General features: G+C 44.4%; 1 protein-coding gene and 1 long non-coding RNA gene across 2 annotated transcripts in view; one reads left to right on the top strand and one right to left on the bottom strand.

The window, feature by feature from the left end:
• Positions 1–1,819: 1,819 nt before the first annotated feature.
• mbd5 (methyl-CpG binding domain protein 5) overlaps positions 1,820–16,197 on the bottom strand; it is a 19,159-nt gene continuing 4,781 nt past the window's right edge. Inside the window, exons 2-10 of the mRNA XM_016509474.1 lie at positions 14,348–14,856; positions 13,777–13,879; positions 10,960–11,140; positions 8,698–10,590; positions 6,139–6,356; positions 5,025–6,041; positions 4,632–4,705; positions 2,014–2,089; positions 1,820–1,904 (exon numbers count right to left, since the gene is read on the bottom strand). Coding sequence (XP_016364960.1) covers positions 1,845–1,904; positions 2,014–2,089; positions 4,632–4,705; positions 5,025–6,041; positions 6,139–6,356; positions 8,698–10,590; positions 10,960–11,140; positions 13,777–13,879; positions 14,348–14,454 — 3,729 coding nt within the window. The 5' untranslated portion in view covers positions 14,455–14,856 and the 3' untranslated portion in view covers positions 1,820–1,844. The remainder of the gene's footprint in view (positions 1,905–2,013; positions 2,090–4,631; positions 4,706–5,024; positions 6,042–6,138; positions 6,357–8,697; positions 10,591–10,959; positions 11,141–13,776; positions 13,880–14,347; positions 14,857–16,197) is intronic.
• On the top strand, positions 1,898–4,165 carry LOC107705940 (uncharacterized). The gene is made up of 3 exons (XR_001636112.1): positions 1,898–1,970; positions 2,251–2,440; positions 3,570–4,165. It is a non-coding gene; the product is annotated as an uncharacterized LOC107705940 (long non-coding RNA).

Genomic DNA, 16,197 nt, shown 5'->3' with positions numbered 1-16,197 from the left:
CACACTCACACTCACACTCTCACACACACTCTCACACACACACACACACACACTCTCGCACACACGCACGCACACACGCTCGTCCACGGAATGGAAATATTGCACTTAATTTCGTAGTGAGATTTCTGTAAAGATTGACGACAAGGAGAGAAAACTGCCAATATCTGCTATTTAATCTGCCCTGCTTTAGAGTTTCAAACGGATGCAAGCTGATGAGAGTGTTTCACACAGCAATGTGCTGCGAATCCCACACATACCTATAGAGTTTACACACAAAAATAATTCAATCAGCTCTTCATATTGAGTTAGTGTTGCTGGCAGATGTTTACTCCAGTGATTCTGAGCACAATGCTGACCTCTGACCTGTTCCTAACCCGTCTATGACCCCTAAACCACTACTGCCCCTCAGTGCTAAAGCCATTTACTAACCCTTCTGATCGTATATTCATGAAAGTAGCACAGACACAAAGACAAAAACAAACTCCTCTCACCTAAGTGACATTTCCCATGAACGCCTTTTAGAACAGTATGAGATTCAACAAACCGACAGCTCATCTGTGTCTTTCCATAATGCAGAATCAAACACACCACCACATTACTACACCACGTGGAGATACACGCAGTGGTTTTTCAGTTTGTGTTCCTGTTCTCGGACTGATTCTGACTCCTGATGTTACTGAGATAAAGTGATTGGTGTTCGGCTGGTCATGTGATCTCATGAGGCTCCTGACCGTCTTCATGTAGAGTCAATCTAATCTTATTTCATTACTGATATGACTGGAGGCTTCCATCATTAAGTGGACAGTGAAATTAAGATTTCCAAAAGTACTGTTAAATTCTTGATGAGTGAAACTTTAACAGAGAAAATACTGAGTGCATCATGAAAGGCAAAGGAACACTGTGTGTTAACGGAATAATACTGAAGTGTGTGTGTGTACATAAGTACAAGGCTTTAGTGAGTATCTGCGCAGGGCCATATTATTGCCAAGTTTACTGAACATGTCAAATAAACAGGGAGTCCATGAATCATTAATAACATTATAAGGCCCCTAGTTTTCCTCTTCGTTGGCCATTACAGTAAGAACGACTCCAATGAAACCTCACAAACCAGTGCTGTCTAACTCAAATACAACAAATCCACAAAGGAAAGACCAACATAACCATATAAAGACAAAAAAAACACAGCAAAATGACACGGGACAATTATAAACATATTCATGTATTAGTGTTTAGTGCTGGAAGACCTAAACTATATATATATATATAGAAGCCCACGAGCTCGAGTCAAACCCGCATCTAGCCCATTGAGCTGGTGAAGTCCACTCCGACACACACACTCTCACACACACACACACACACACACACTCAAAATACAACTCAAACTGAAGCTTAGAAAAGTCTCAGATTGACTCTTATTCATTGTAATGTCGCAGGGCCTTATGGGCAGATGAGACATTTCTGTTTTGTGTTTTGTACAGCTGAAGATAAAGTGTGCATTGAGTTGGCTTGTACATGTCATTATCCTACAGTATTTACACTTCTTCCCATGTTTTTACCATGAAATTACTGTATCGTCTATATACACATCGAAAACATATCAGAAATATTTGGACTGTCTGTGTTCTTAAATGCAGTAATTATTTTTTCGTTTTTTTTTTTGCATTTGATATTTTTCCTTGTACACTAGAAAAAAATAGTTCTTCAACAAGTTGTATTTGCTGCCTTTTCTAATTGGCTGATCCAGCACCTGTCAGTCACTGGATGAGGGCGGAGCCACGATGAGTCGTCTGCTAGAGTGTAGCACCACGATCAAAGAGAGAGAGAGAGAGACACTGACGCTGCTGTTATCTGGAGATCTTCCTCCTCTTGGGTTTGGGCAGCTTGACTTGACGATCCTGATGAACCTGCAGATCGACAGACAACAGCTTCACTGTATCATCCCTTCATCCAATCAGAACAAGCTCCATGATGTGTGTGTGTGTGTGTGTGTGTGTGTGTGTGTGAGAAACTCACAGTTCCAGACATCTTGTCCAACTCACTCATGGCCTCATGAATCACAGCTTCTAAATGATGATTCAGTTTTCCCGCCCTGCGAGAGAGAGAAACACGAGATGCATTAATAGCACACCTTTAAAAACAACAGACGTCGAGCCAAACTGCAGCACAATAACACAAGTGCTCAACACAACATTAATGATTTGTACTATCTTAGTCTATGCATTATTGTTATTGACATTATTTTGTTGCTAGACAAGTCTGGTTCCTCTCAACATCTCAGCGCAGACGGAGTTTTTCATCGACTAGGTGCTAAGCCCATGAGCGCACCTGTTACTGTGACGTCATCCGGTGATCGCTCGCAGAGGAGCATCAAGTGTTCCGAGGATGAACAATAACGATCATTTTCCATGAAGTGGACATTTACGTGAGTCATTGAAACAATGTAAGCATGCTTTGCTGCATTTAGCTAGAAGTATATTAGCTAGGAGCTTGTTTATTCACTCGAGCAGCGGATAGCAACTCGCGTGTCCAAGTTCATCTGCCGTATTGCCTTCTTAATGTTTAATACTTCATTTCATAGTTTAAGTGATGTTTGTAAGTACTATATTTGAAGTATTTAATATTGTAAACTGTGTGGATTGACAGTTACACGTTGTTCGTTCGACTTAATGACGCAGTAAAATATAATGACCTTTCACCTACTTTTACTGTGAGCTTCACACGACACCTAGAGGTACTACATAGTATAATATTTCATTTCAGTACATGTTAAAGGGGTCATATGATGCGATTTCAAGTTTTCCTTTGTCTTTGGAGTGTTACAAGCTATTTGTGCATACAGAAGACCCCTAAAGTCGCAAAGATTAAAGTCTCAAACCCAAAGAGATATTCTTTATAAAAGTTAAGACTGGTCCACGCCTCCTAAAACGGCTCGTTCTAACACGCCACCCCCCCTTATCTACCTCACTATGTGGGAAGATTTGCATAACGCCGCCCAAATGTGCACGCAAAGAAAGAAGGCGTAACTTTGATTCTCGCTGTAGTATTGCTGCTGCCGCCGCCATGTCGTGAAGGCGCTGTGAAAGAGGACACAACTAGAAATCAGTGGTTAAGTTTTATTTACAACACTGTTCCAGAACAGTACAACCCCAATATTCAAGTGTGTGCAGCACATTTTACGGAGGAAAGTTTCCTGAACCTGGTGAGGAGTGTAACATTTCAGTCACACGCTTGAGGTATTCGGCCAATCACAACGCACTGGATAGCTGGCCAATCACAGCACACCTCGCTTTTCAGACCGATGAGCTTTGTAAAAATCGACGCGTTTCAGAAAGGCGGGGCATAGAGGAGAAACAATAATGTACAGTATGTGGAAAATAATGTGTTTTTTTTTTACTTTAAACCACATAAACACATTTGATTACACCAAATACACAAAATAATGTTCTTTTTAGCAGCGTCATATGACCCCTTTAAATACTTAAAGAATATGATTGTAGATGATTATTTCTTGCCGATTATGACGAGTTATTGTTATTATGTTTACTCATTGTTATCTTTGTTGTTTTCAGACCACATCTAGACAAATGTCCACGGTCTGAGACTTTTGAACAAGAAATGCCCTGTGGTCTGACTGTGCTGTCAATTCTTAATTATCTTATTAAAATCTGGCACTCAGGTGTCCTTACCGACACACCTAACCCTAACTCCTCCTGGACTAGTGCACATACAGTTATAATTCATCCTTTTCCACACTGGGGATCAAAGAGACTAACATAGATTTCTAGATTTAATGCAAGACTTCCTGGTCCCTGACCAAATGATATTTATTTTTATTGCCATTTCAGTATCTATGGCTATTTTCATGGATCTAAGTATTTTAAAGAAGCAAATAGTAGTAGCATACAGTAGTAATGAAGAAAAAAAAACTGACAACCAACTCACATCAATATAACAAACCATTATATTAGTTTTTTCTTTCAATATTTGATCAATTTATCATTATTCCTGACAAAACGTTTTTCAAAAACATCCTTTAGAGAACTTTGAGTGAAAACATTTCCCTGGTCAAATAACCTTGTGTCATGAAACAGGCATCTTCTGTAAGGCTGCTTTGAAACTATATGTATTGTGAAAAGCACTTTGCAAATAAATGTGAACTGAACCTAAAACTGTGAGCCTGTCACTAGAAATTGGGCGAAAGGTCACTTTGAGGTATACATGAACAAATACAGAGTACTGACACTATTATCCAATTTTCTGTTTGCTGAAGATAGAATGAAGAAATCTGAGAGCATCTTAAAGATGAGCTTGTGCTTGATCTCAGATCAGCTCTACTGCTTGAGCGAGATGGTCTTATCGTGGTAACATCAACTTACTATTTTACTAACCCTTAAACAGCATGTGAAAACTCAGACACACCATTTAACATTCTCACTTGTAGATGTTTTTTTTTTCTAGAGTGAGTGTTGTACCATTTCTTCAATCGAGATACATTTTAGATCTTTGGTTGCACCTCCTGTTCGGTTGGTTTGAGCATCTCCTTTTAACCTTTTTTTTTTTTTTTAACTTGTACTGTAGGTGTTTCTTTACAATTTAGGCTTGTAGGATCGCTGTGTTACAGAGACACTTACTTCCTGTTTTTTTTGCTGGCTCTGTCCAGCACCTGAAGGTCTTGTGTTAGTGTTTTCAGCTGCTCCGGTTCCACCTAAAGAGAGTTCAAACAGCAGATCTGTTACCTCAACAGCAGAACCCAGAAAACCTACTGTCTGCTATATTTACTACTGCAGTTGAAGATTTGAAATTTGACCTAAATCTTTGATCTAAAAGCCCTCGTAATCCAGACAAACACTGACAAAACCACTGAGACAAATCTCACTGAAATGTTTGGGCTGCTGCACTAGCCGCTGCTCTACGGCAAAATGACATTTGATGTTTCTGTATCATATTTTCACGCTGCATAATAATTGACTTTTGGGTAAGGCACCTTCAAGGGCATATAGACAGGACAAGGCAGCGTCTCTTACCCTGGCCTGTTCTGACAGTTGCATGCTGGGATTGTGCCCATGCTCTTCTCCCATCAGTTTGTTCGGCCAGGGCGGGAAGCCTTTGATCGGCCAGACCAGCTCGCTCACATTGAAGGCCCGGGGCCTGTAGTGCAGCAGCTCTGCTGAAGGAGAGTCTGGGTGCCGCAGCTCCTCCTCGCTGCTGAGGCTCCTGGTGTCCGAGGGGCTGGGTGCACAGTGTCCGTTAAAGTGCCCGTTGAAGTGAGTGTAGTCTTTGAGCAGCGGCCCTTCCAAGCTGGTGGAGGATCCGGGCGACTGGTCGTCTCCGGTGAGCGGCTCCCCGTATCCTCCGCGAGGCAGCGCTCCGTTGAGCTCCAGCCGCTCTCTGGCGCGGTGGCTAAACCGCAGGCTCGCGCTGTCGTCTGTCTGAGCGTCGGAGGCCGTCTCCTGCAGACACTCCATCACGGTTTTTCTCTCTCTTTTACTGCTGCACGGACTGCTGTGCACCTGGGTGGAGCACTCCAGAAACTCCTCTCCTCTCCAGTGCGCGTGGTTGGGCTCGTCCCACTGCGGGCGAGGTGTGGCGGCGCTAGGCGAGCGGAAATACTCGTGCGTGTCTGCGCCGTCAGGCGTGTTCTTGCTATGCTCGGAGCTTCTGCGCGTGTGGTTGGGCAGCTGCATTCTGCCGGGCTCCGTCCCCTTGGATCCGCGCGGCGCGTGTATGACCGCGTTAACGGCGTGAGGCAGGCTGAGCGGCGGGCCGATGGAGGCGGTGAAGGCACTCATGGCGCTGAGCGCGGGGACGGGGCTGGCCTGTGTGCTCACGCCGGTAGTGATGGTCACATGCATGCCTTTGCCAGCGGCGTCCACCACCGCTCTGTAGATCGCATCCACAGACTCCACCGAACTCTGGCCTCCAGATGCTCCCGCCATGGAAACGTCAGCCTGACCCTGCAGCTTCTGCGGAGCCTCTCGGTACAGACCTGCGTCTCCAGAATGAGAGCTCATCGCAGGCTGGCCGCCATCAGGCATGCAGCCCTGAACACAGCAAAAACCACACAAACAAGAGTATGTCACTTAGAGCAGGCTAGCTACAGTCAAGGACAGGACTGTTTTACTGGACTGAGTGAGTCACCTGATAATCCTGGTACAGGCAAGGCAAGCTGTTGGAGTTGGGAACGTTACTGTCTGTGAAAGGAGCCGTTGCGAAGGAATGCCCCTGGCACGGATAAGCAGAGACCCCGTGCATGCCCTGCAGTGTGGGGTGATGGTGGTACATGTGCCCCGCGGCCGCCGTCACGCCGCTCATCTGAGGAGTGTTAGCGATGCTGCAGCTCAGCGATGCCGCCTCGCCTGTTAGCAACAGAAGTGTTACCAGTCACATCTCCAAATACGACCATACACAGAGGAAATAAAATACGGAAAAGAATGCAAGCAGGATGTTTAAAAAGTACAACCACAAGATGTAAAACAATATTATACTTTTAGCATAAGACTAGTGTGATTTGATTACTAATCTTGTAACTTTAAATGTCCAAATTTACATCATGCTAGTAAAGCCACTAAAACAAAAAAATAGCCATGTGTAAACAATTGCAGATATTTCATTATATAATTACTTGAAGGCTCTTCAAAAGTGTGAAATACTTGCTCAATATCCCTCGAGATCCACTGTCCTGCAGGTGAGCTCCAAACCTGATCAAGATAATCACGAGGAAACTACAGCTGAGTTTGATCAGGCTGGACTCTGCAGGACATCGAGGGCTAGAGATGGAACAAGTAGCTTAAGTTTATAAAACCCAGCATGTTTATTGTGAGCGTGTGTGTAGTTTGCTGAGCTGCAGATCAGTGCGTAAAATCCTGTTCTGGATGATAAACGGTGTGTGGTGGCACAATGAATGCTAACGCATGATGTGCGTTCAGTGTGTAATCAAGCTTAAACCTCACACTGAACTCATGCACATCCACTGAAATGAAACGCATGTGCGACAGCAGTCGTGTCGTGTTGCATAATGAATGCTGCGTGTCACAGAATGACGGCCGCTGCGGACAGTGTGTGTGATCTACTGCCAGCGGCTGCTGGGGAGGTTGCCATGGAGACAGCAGTGAGATGACTGGTAGTGCTTTCCAAGGTATGATTTACACACACACACACACACACACACGACTGAACAGGTCAGGGAAGATGTGTGTACACAGGGTATAACACAGCTTTTTAACCGTGTGAGTGCAAGTGCTCTAGCCAAGAAAACAGAAACAGGCCTGAAGCAGAACATGCTAGCACTGCATCTGTGCAGCGTTAGCAAAAAAAAAAAAAAAAAGGCAATTTACATGCATGCATTGAGGACACAACCTCTTTCTTCTTTTTTAACCTCCTTTTCTTACAGTCTAACAAATTATTGAATTTGGATTTTAAGTGTTATTATGACAACGATTATTATTATGACACATTATGGTGAGCTGACAGCAGGTAATCTGCTCTCCAATGTAATTAACTTAGATAGATTGACTTAATGACCGAGATTTGAACACTGTTTTCAAGTGACTCTCATAATGATCAAATGATGCTGCACACATCAGCAGAACCTGCTTACAGAATACGACTCGTCACTTCAGATCAGATCAGAAGGAAGCTGGCATGTAGTGCTGTCAAACGATTAATCACGTCCAAAATAAAAGTTTTGTTTACATAATATATGTGTGTACACTCACTGTGTATATTTATTATGTATATATAAATACAAACACATGCATGTATATATTTAAGAAAAATATGTTATGTTTATATATTAAATATATTTATATATAATATAAAATATAAGAATATAAATATATATATGCATATACATGTAAATATTTATAAAAAATATACCGTATGTGTGTGTATTTATATATACATAATAAATATACACAGCACACATAAATATATTATGTAAACAAAAACTTTTATTTTGGATGCGATTAATCATTTGACAGCACTACTGGGATGGAACAGAATATCCTGCTTATTGTTTATGCAAAATTAAAGAAATCATGGAAAGGGCCAGTTTTGCCTAGAGGGTTAAGCCATTTTTACCCCTGATTTAGTGCGAATATAAGAACTGATTTGTTGGCCTTACGAATTTAGCTGCTTAGCAGATGATTTTATCAGTATCAACTTATGTTATATAGCGGTGAATATAGTTTAAAAGGTGTTTGTGTGTGACTATATTCACTATATAACAGCTCCAGCAACTCACATATTCATTATAACATCATAACATATATCAATATTTAGAGTGGTAGTTATTACAAAACTGAATTTAGCAGGGCTCAATTTGAGAGTTTTTTTCCAGATCTACTTGCCCTGCAAAAATGTTCAATGGCTTGTCACAAAAAAATTCAAATCAGTTATTTTTTTAAGCCATGTGAACGACTGCTTCCAAACCATTAGAAACATTCTTTTTCTTCTGGCCCTGTAATTAGAAACTGCCACCAATCAGCTAAGATCAACCTAAAAGCTAAAATCTGGGCTGAGGTGGGCGATATCACCAAAATCTTACATCACCATACAGGTAATTTTATTTCAATATAATGATATTTATGTTTGAAATAAGGGTGTCATGATGCCAACATGTTAGATAGTAGTGAAATTTCATAATTCTCAATACTAATTTGGTTTAACCATCATCAAGACGCTGGATATTCTCCTCACCTCGGTCATCAGCGCCGCTGGGCAGCATGCAGATGTTCGGCGGGACGCGCTGCTGAAAGTGAGCGCTCGCGTGTCCCATCACATGGCTTCCGCTTTGGTTCATGGGTCCGCAGTTTCCCATCGCTGTCGCCTGCATCTGGTTCATCATGCCTGGATACTGGCCCTGGGCTGGGAGCGCCACAGACTCCGCGCCGGGGCAGAGCATGGCCTCCGTCTGTCCCTGCAGCCGCTGCTGGACCTGTGCGCTCTGAGGCCCCGCTCCGGAGACCACGGCCCCCTCGCTAAAGTGTGCGCGGCCTGGGTTTCTCATGTGGGAGCTGTGGTTGCTCAGAGATTGGAGTAGCTGGGCCATTGACGTGTTGGAGGGCAGTCGAGAGGTTTTTCTCATAAGCTCAGCGGAAGGACAGGGCGTCCTCATGTTGAAGAAGCTGTTCTCGTGGTTGGCAGCATTTGGAGGAAGCTTGCGCTTGCGGAGAGGGTCGCGCTGCTGCGCCATGAGCTTGTCCCGAAGCGCCGCGCGTCCGCTCTGGCCCTCGCCGCTGGGCATCATCATGGAAGGGTTGGGTGGCAACATGGAATTTAGAGTGTTGTGGCCTTCGACAGCCCTGCTAGCATCAGACGCCCCTGCACTCGACACACCTCCCACGAGCTTGTTTTGATTTGCTAGCTGTGCTTTGGCGGCCGCTGAGAGGAGACTGCTGGCAGGGAAAGAGGCAGCGTTGTGTTGTTTAAGGATCTGGTTCAGTGGCATTCCCAAAAGGCCCGGGTGCTCCTTCTGCGGGGCGTGCGGATACATGGGGTTGTGCTGAGCGCTCTTCCCGGCCAGCAGCTGGCTGGGCACGTCTTTGTACTGGTGGAGAGCGTCCGGTTTGCCAGACGGGCTGGAGGGCAGAGCGGGCCGGGGCGAGCTCATGGAGGACCTGGGCGAGCGCGGCGGGACCTTCATGCTTCCGCAGGGGGGAACAGCGAAGGTTCCCTGCTCCGAGGAGGTGGATGAGGAGCGGGAGCGCTGCGGAGACGCCTCCATGCGGCCCAAGACCGGCCCGGGCATGTGCACGGGAGAGGTGACGGGCGACAGGGAGACCGAGGCGGTGTGCTGAGTCCTCTGCATGTGACCCACCGGCCCCGGCTTCACCGAGGGCAGAGGCAGGTTACTCGGCAGCGGGACGATGGCGGGGGGGATGTTTACATTCATCATTGGTACCTGAGAGTGGACGCTGGGCTGGAAAGCGGAAGGGTTGGGTTTACTGGGAATCGGATCCAGGATGCCGAGAGGGTCCTTCTCGGAGCTCAGCTGCTTGCTCTGCAGGGCGCAGGCGGGAGCAGACGGGGCCTTGTGACGAAACACAGTCCTGCTGGAGTCCATGCCCGGCGGGTAACTGCACAGGGGCTTCTTCATGATCGGGCTCTTGTTGGGGACCGGAGGGGACAGAGGCATGTTAGTCCTTCCAGCCATGATGCAGGACGACTGGGCAGCGGGCGAGCCGTGCATCATGACTCCAGGAGAAGACAGAGGGATGCGGCTGCTGCTGTGCATGGCCCCGGGACTGCCGGTCCCCTGGAAGCTGCAGGCGGTGTTGCGCACAAACCCATCAGGACTGCCGAGAGCGTCAGTTCGTGAGGACAGAGAGCCGTCCCCGAAGGCTTGCGAGGGAGGGCTCAGCATGTGCACGCTGCGGTAGGGGGACTTGGGCCCCGGCTCTCTGCTGGCCAGCCTCTGCCGGGAATACACAGGGAAAACCTCCTGCTGCTGCGAGCCGCACGGATCCGGAGAGAAGAGCCGCTGCCCCGCCGCCATCATCGCCTTGAACGGGTTCTTACATTCTGGCTGGCCCTCGTGGGTTTTATTCCTTATTGCTCGAGGCTGTGCGTTACGGGTCACAGACGTCACACCTACAGGAAGAGCGAGAGCCGCTGTCAGTCATTTCAGGTGCAGAACGGGATGCGATTGCTCAGGGTTTCCTAGCGAGGGTATATATGAGCCGCTAGGGGTTTTCTGCTAGAACTGCAGTGAGTTCCTGAGATTGTCATTAGTTATGATATTTGCCATTAAAGGTAATACTGTGACATTCATTATATTTATCAATAGGTTAGCATTACTTAATTTACAACAAAGGAACCCCTGCAGCAATGCACAGCAAAATTAATCAAATAATGAGAAAAAACCATGCACAAGTTTAAAAAGAGGGAAATATCAAAGATTCATCACTTCTCCATAAATGTTCATATTAATTTGACACAAAAGCTCCTCTGTTGTCATACGTGTGCCTCCGCCGGGCCTGGTGAGCGTCAGGGCCGGACGCGGCAGCTCCATGCTCTTATGCAGCGTCGCCACTGCGATCAGCTTTCTCTTGTGGATGCAGAGCTTCGTAACATCCTCATCGCTCTTCACATCCTCCGCAGTCCTCTGCTTCACCACCGCACCAGGATCAAAATTGAAAACCTGAGAAAACAGACATTTCAGACCAAGACTTGAGTGTCAGCATGAAGTCACAGTTGTTTTGTTTATTTGATGTGACATTTATGCAGGGGCGGACTTAAGCAAATTTCAGGTATGGGGCCCTAACACAATAACTGTGTCCTTTTAACAAAGAGCGCTCGCTCTATAATCACTAAAAGCTGTCATTCACTTCAGTTTATCACGATCTCACGACGTTCCGTTAATCAGTGAAGCTCTCCACACTGCACAATCAATCTCTTATTTACATCGTATCTACACGTCGTTATAAAGAGAGGATTCGCGAGCTTGCAGAACTCCGCACTGGACAAAAACTGAGTGAGTGAGTGAGTGAACATTTGACGCTCTCCAGAACACAAATACACAAATATGTTTCGCCAATATCAGATGGGGCCCCCTGATTCCCCGGGGCCCTAAGCGGCTGCTTACCTCGCTTATTTGTTATGTCCGCCCCTGCATTTAGGTGCGAGTAAATCTCAGTCAATGGCACCACACTGATTACAGGAAGTTAACCTCACATCCAAACAGTTAGGGGTGGGCGATATGAGCTCAAATTCATATCACAATATTTTACACTGTCCAGGTGATAGATATTATATTGCAATATGAGAAAAAAAAATTACAGGCAAAATATTTTAACCTTGTATAACTAGAAAAGGTGAGGGATTGGACATAGACCTGAAAATACTTTTTTTATTGTGCCATTGTTTTTCTCAAAAAGTGCAAACGTGCAACATGAGGTAGGCCTGTATGAATGAATTTAAATTAAATTAAATATTGTGTGTTTGAGTTGGCCAGTGGTTCCCAAACTTTTTCTGCCGGGGCCCCTTTTGTAGAGAAAAATATTATCAAGATATTTCTACATGGCTCCCTGCAATACAACTCTGATTCTTCAATCGCGCCATCTAGTGGCCTGATATTGATACAACTACAACTGCTACAACTGATAACAGAGCGCTCAAGCGGTACTGCTAGTCATGTTGAGGTCATTAAAATATGTCAAATTAATATTTTGCCCCCCCTTTTGTAGAGAAAAATATTTTCAAGCCCCCCCCCTCTTTTTTTTTTTTTTTTTTTTTTTTTTGAAAGTCTCTTCTGCTCACCAAGACTACATGTATTTATTAAAAACACAGTAAACACTGTAATATTGTGAAATATTGTAAATTTTAATGATCTATTTGAATGTTTTAACATATAGGCCTAGTCATGTTGAGGTCATTAAAATATGTCAAATTAATATTTTGCGCTCAATTATTTACTTATCAGACAAGTGGCGGCATGATAAGCTGGAAAATTACCCAGTGTAGTCTTTATCACCCTGCAGAGGTTTCTTTTGCAAAATAATCTGCTGACTGTACACAATCCCTCAGTTTGGGAACCACTGGAGCAGGAGATTTGTGCTCTATTCATTTGGTCTGTTACATGCTCTGTGTTTGATTACTAATGCCTGTGTAGTACGGTGTTGCACACAGAGGATAAAAACGTTCAGCCTCGACTCTTTATCGTCATTTGTGTTAAAATCTCTATTTGAATGTTTTAACATATAGGCTACTGTATTTCTGTGATGCGCAGCTGTATTTTCAGCATCATTACTCCAGTCTTCAGTGTCACATGATCTTCAGAAATCATTCTAATATGCTGATTTGCTGCTCGAGAAACATTTCTGATTATTATCAATGTTGAAAACAGTTGTGCTGCACAATATTTTTGAGGAAACAATTTTTTCACGATTCTCTTTGAATTTGTTTGAATTTGATTTGAAATTCTTCTTTGTGTCAGAGCGCTGGAGTTGGTCAGAAATAGAACGGGCATCAGTTTACCGTCATGGGTTTGTGTCGCGCCGCATCCACAGCAGAACATCACTGGGTTCTATTTGCTTTTGTCTCATCGCGTCGCTCGCGTCTGCTGTAGACACCTTGTTTTGGTATTTGTGAATCTTAAGTATATTCATCATCATCATCCACGGTATAGCAAAATCCATATCATGGAACAACATAATACCGGTAGTCACTTTCATACTCAAAAAAACAGTGTAAAACACAGCAAACGCACACAGAGGAAATCAATCTGCAGGCGGATATAACAACACTTTCAGCTGAACAGCCCCATGTTTTCATGATACAGCACTAGCTGAAGTTTCTATTACATTAAAAAAATAAAATAAAATAAAAAAAAAAGACTTGTGCTTTATTTTGATGGCACTCTTTTTGTTCTCTGTGTTTCTTAAGTATCAGATTTTTTTTAATGACTAAAGTCGTAATGGTTCATTAAGAGAACATCTGAATGAATTGAACTGAATTACACAATTACTACAATTCAGGCAATTCAGATTCAAAAGAGTGATTCGTTGCCATCGCTCGTTCTGATTTTAAACAGACGACAAAAATGCATATTGAAATTTTCTCAGGGTACAATGCTGTTTTTTAGTTCAGTTGGAGCACATGTGATACGTGACGGTTATAATCGAACAGCTGCAGGCTCCTCTGAACGGACACAGGTAGAGGAAAGATCTCACAATAAAATACAGCACAGTGATTTATCATCGATGACGATGTACAATGTGGCTTTTGGAAAGATGTCCAGATTGTGTGAAATGGGCAGCATTACGTCTGAGTACTGACCTTGTGGAGGACGAGAGGACACTCCAGACCACACTTACACGTGCCATCGGTCAGCAGGTACGACTTCAGCTGCTCGAGGCAGGACAGCACTGATCCACTCGGACTAAACACACACACCAAATGATCACAATTACAGTAAAATAATGTTAGACACTTTCTACACATAAATGCTGTGTCTGGAGAACCACATGAAATGACATGCTGCCCACCGGAACACTCCAGAAGAGGTTAGTTAGCTTCGGCCAGGTAACTTATCAGGATCAGAACCAACACATTTAACATCTGATGTTGATCTAGAATGCATTTTTTCTCCCTACTTTTTTGCAGTGGCTCAGATTAAGCCATCGATATGAGAACAGGACCAAATCACAACGCGTCTTAGCGTTTTTGTGTCAGCTGCTGTTTCACCGAACCTCATAAATGATGCTGTCGCATCGACAAAAATATATTTTTAATACAAATAATGCAAAATAGTGATTCACGGCTGTTAGGAAATGTTTATGGATGGTTAACTTCGGCAGGAATGAATGTGGACCCTGGCGATGCATGTTCAGACAGAGCAGGTCCATACCTGATATACAGGACCCCCGAGACCTCCACCTTGCGCTGCCAGCCGATGGGCACCTGGGCGAGCTGACCTCTGCCCTCAGCACCCTCCCTCTCTTTGCCTCCATTCATTTTTCTGGATCAGTGCAAAACTGCTGGTGAGAGATCACACGCTCTTCTCTGTCCCGACACAATGTCTCATTCTGACGCTCAGAAGAGAGAAGACGAGCACAACAGGACCACAGCGAGACGCTCACAGCGCAGCCCAGAGAAAGGGCCGCATTACTTTGCCACTCGATGCAGACAGGAACTCCGCCGCTAGTGTCTGAGCAATCAAAGCCATGAGAAAAGAGTCTGAAAGCGCTTCTGATCTGGACATAAAAGCACCTCAAATAAACACATGGAAAGAGTTGCAGCTCCCAGCAGGCCGAGGGTCAGGCGTGGCGTGTTCACAGCAGACAGCGCACCTCACGATCTGCAGACGCACTGCTCATCATGGACCGTTCAGATGCAGCTCTCGCAAACTCATGGTTCCTAAAGAGAGAAAGAGAATATTATAATCTGACCACTTCTGGAAATACGGGAGTCGAGATGAGAGCTTTCGTCCACAAACGCCTCGAGTCATCAGTCTCCTGATTCTTTACAGTCGCTCTGACGCAAACACGTGTCATTCACGGCAAACCCTTATTATACAAAAACTACAATACGCAGCTGCTCAACACATAATGCAGTAAATGCCATAAAGATGAAGATTTCACCCTAATGCTGCTGTAAGTCACACCCTCGAGACTTCAGAATGAAACTGCCAGGAACAAAGTGTCCTCTGGTCAAATGTTTAATTCTAACGTCTCATGAAAAAACAGCAAATCAAACTAGCATGCAGAATTACTTTAGCAGACATGCTAATAATCAATCAGTCATCAAATCATTCGCATAGAGAATACAGACACATCACACTCAGGAGAACGATCTGCATCCAGTGAGTGCGGTAAAGACACGAGGGGCTCTGAAGAACTTGACACACACACCATTTTTATCAAAATCAGAAATATTTGTCCTTTCCTGCAGAGATGCAAATCACCTGGTCTTTCTGGTTTCTCATTAAATTAGTTGTAAATTAAAGGAAAGATAGACACTACAATAAACTTCAGTCACTGTTATTTACTTCATTCAGTATTTTATCATATTGTTTTGATGTACTTTATACAGTGAATGACTCAATCAAGCAAAGGAGAATCATCAAACGCTCTTCAGTCCATCACTGTACAGTGACCTGCACATATATATCCACTAAATAACATACAGGTGAGCCCTGATTGGTCAGCACTGCTCCATTTATAAAAGATGAAATCAGAGCATGCAGATGCCGCTCAGCAGACCTTTAATGTGAACGCGTCAGCACGGGTTCATAACGCACTCTAGATTTCAGCACGATTTCAAGAAAAGTCATGTTGAAATCATGGATGAATGAATGAATCTCATCTTGTAAACAGTGATTTTAATCAGAGCTCTTCTATTCTGAAGCACAGACTTCAATAACTGAGACGTTGGGCATTCTGGGCTGGCTTAGGTGAGTGTATGAGATCTGAATTCACTCCAGAGCGCCAGCAGAGTGAACAGGTGTGAGTCCAGATCTCTCAGACCTCACAGCTGGACTGACAGAGACGAGGCCGGACTATAAGAAGACCAGCAAAGACTGAGATCACTGTCACAGTGCTGCTGACTCACTACAGGACTGAACGCGCCATGTACACACTCACACACACACACACACACACACACACACTCACTCACACTCTCACACACACACACACTCACTCACACACACACACACACACACTCACACACACACACTCACTCACACACACTCACTCA

The sequence above is a fragment of the Sinocyclocheilus rhinocerous genome, unplaced genomic scaffold (assembly GCF_001515625.1).
Source record: "Sinocyclocheilus rhinocerous isolate Xijiao unplaced genomic scaffold, SAMN03320098_v1.1 scaffold1615, whole genome shotgun sequence".
NCBI lineage: Eukaryota > Metazoa > Chordata > Actinopteri > Cypriniformes > Cyprinidae > Sinocyclocheilus > Sinocyclocheilus rhinocerous.
This window is presented reverse-complemented; position numbering and strand designations above follow the sequence as displayed.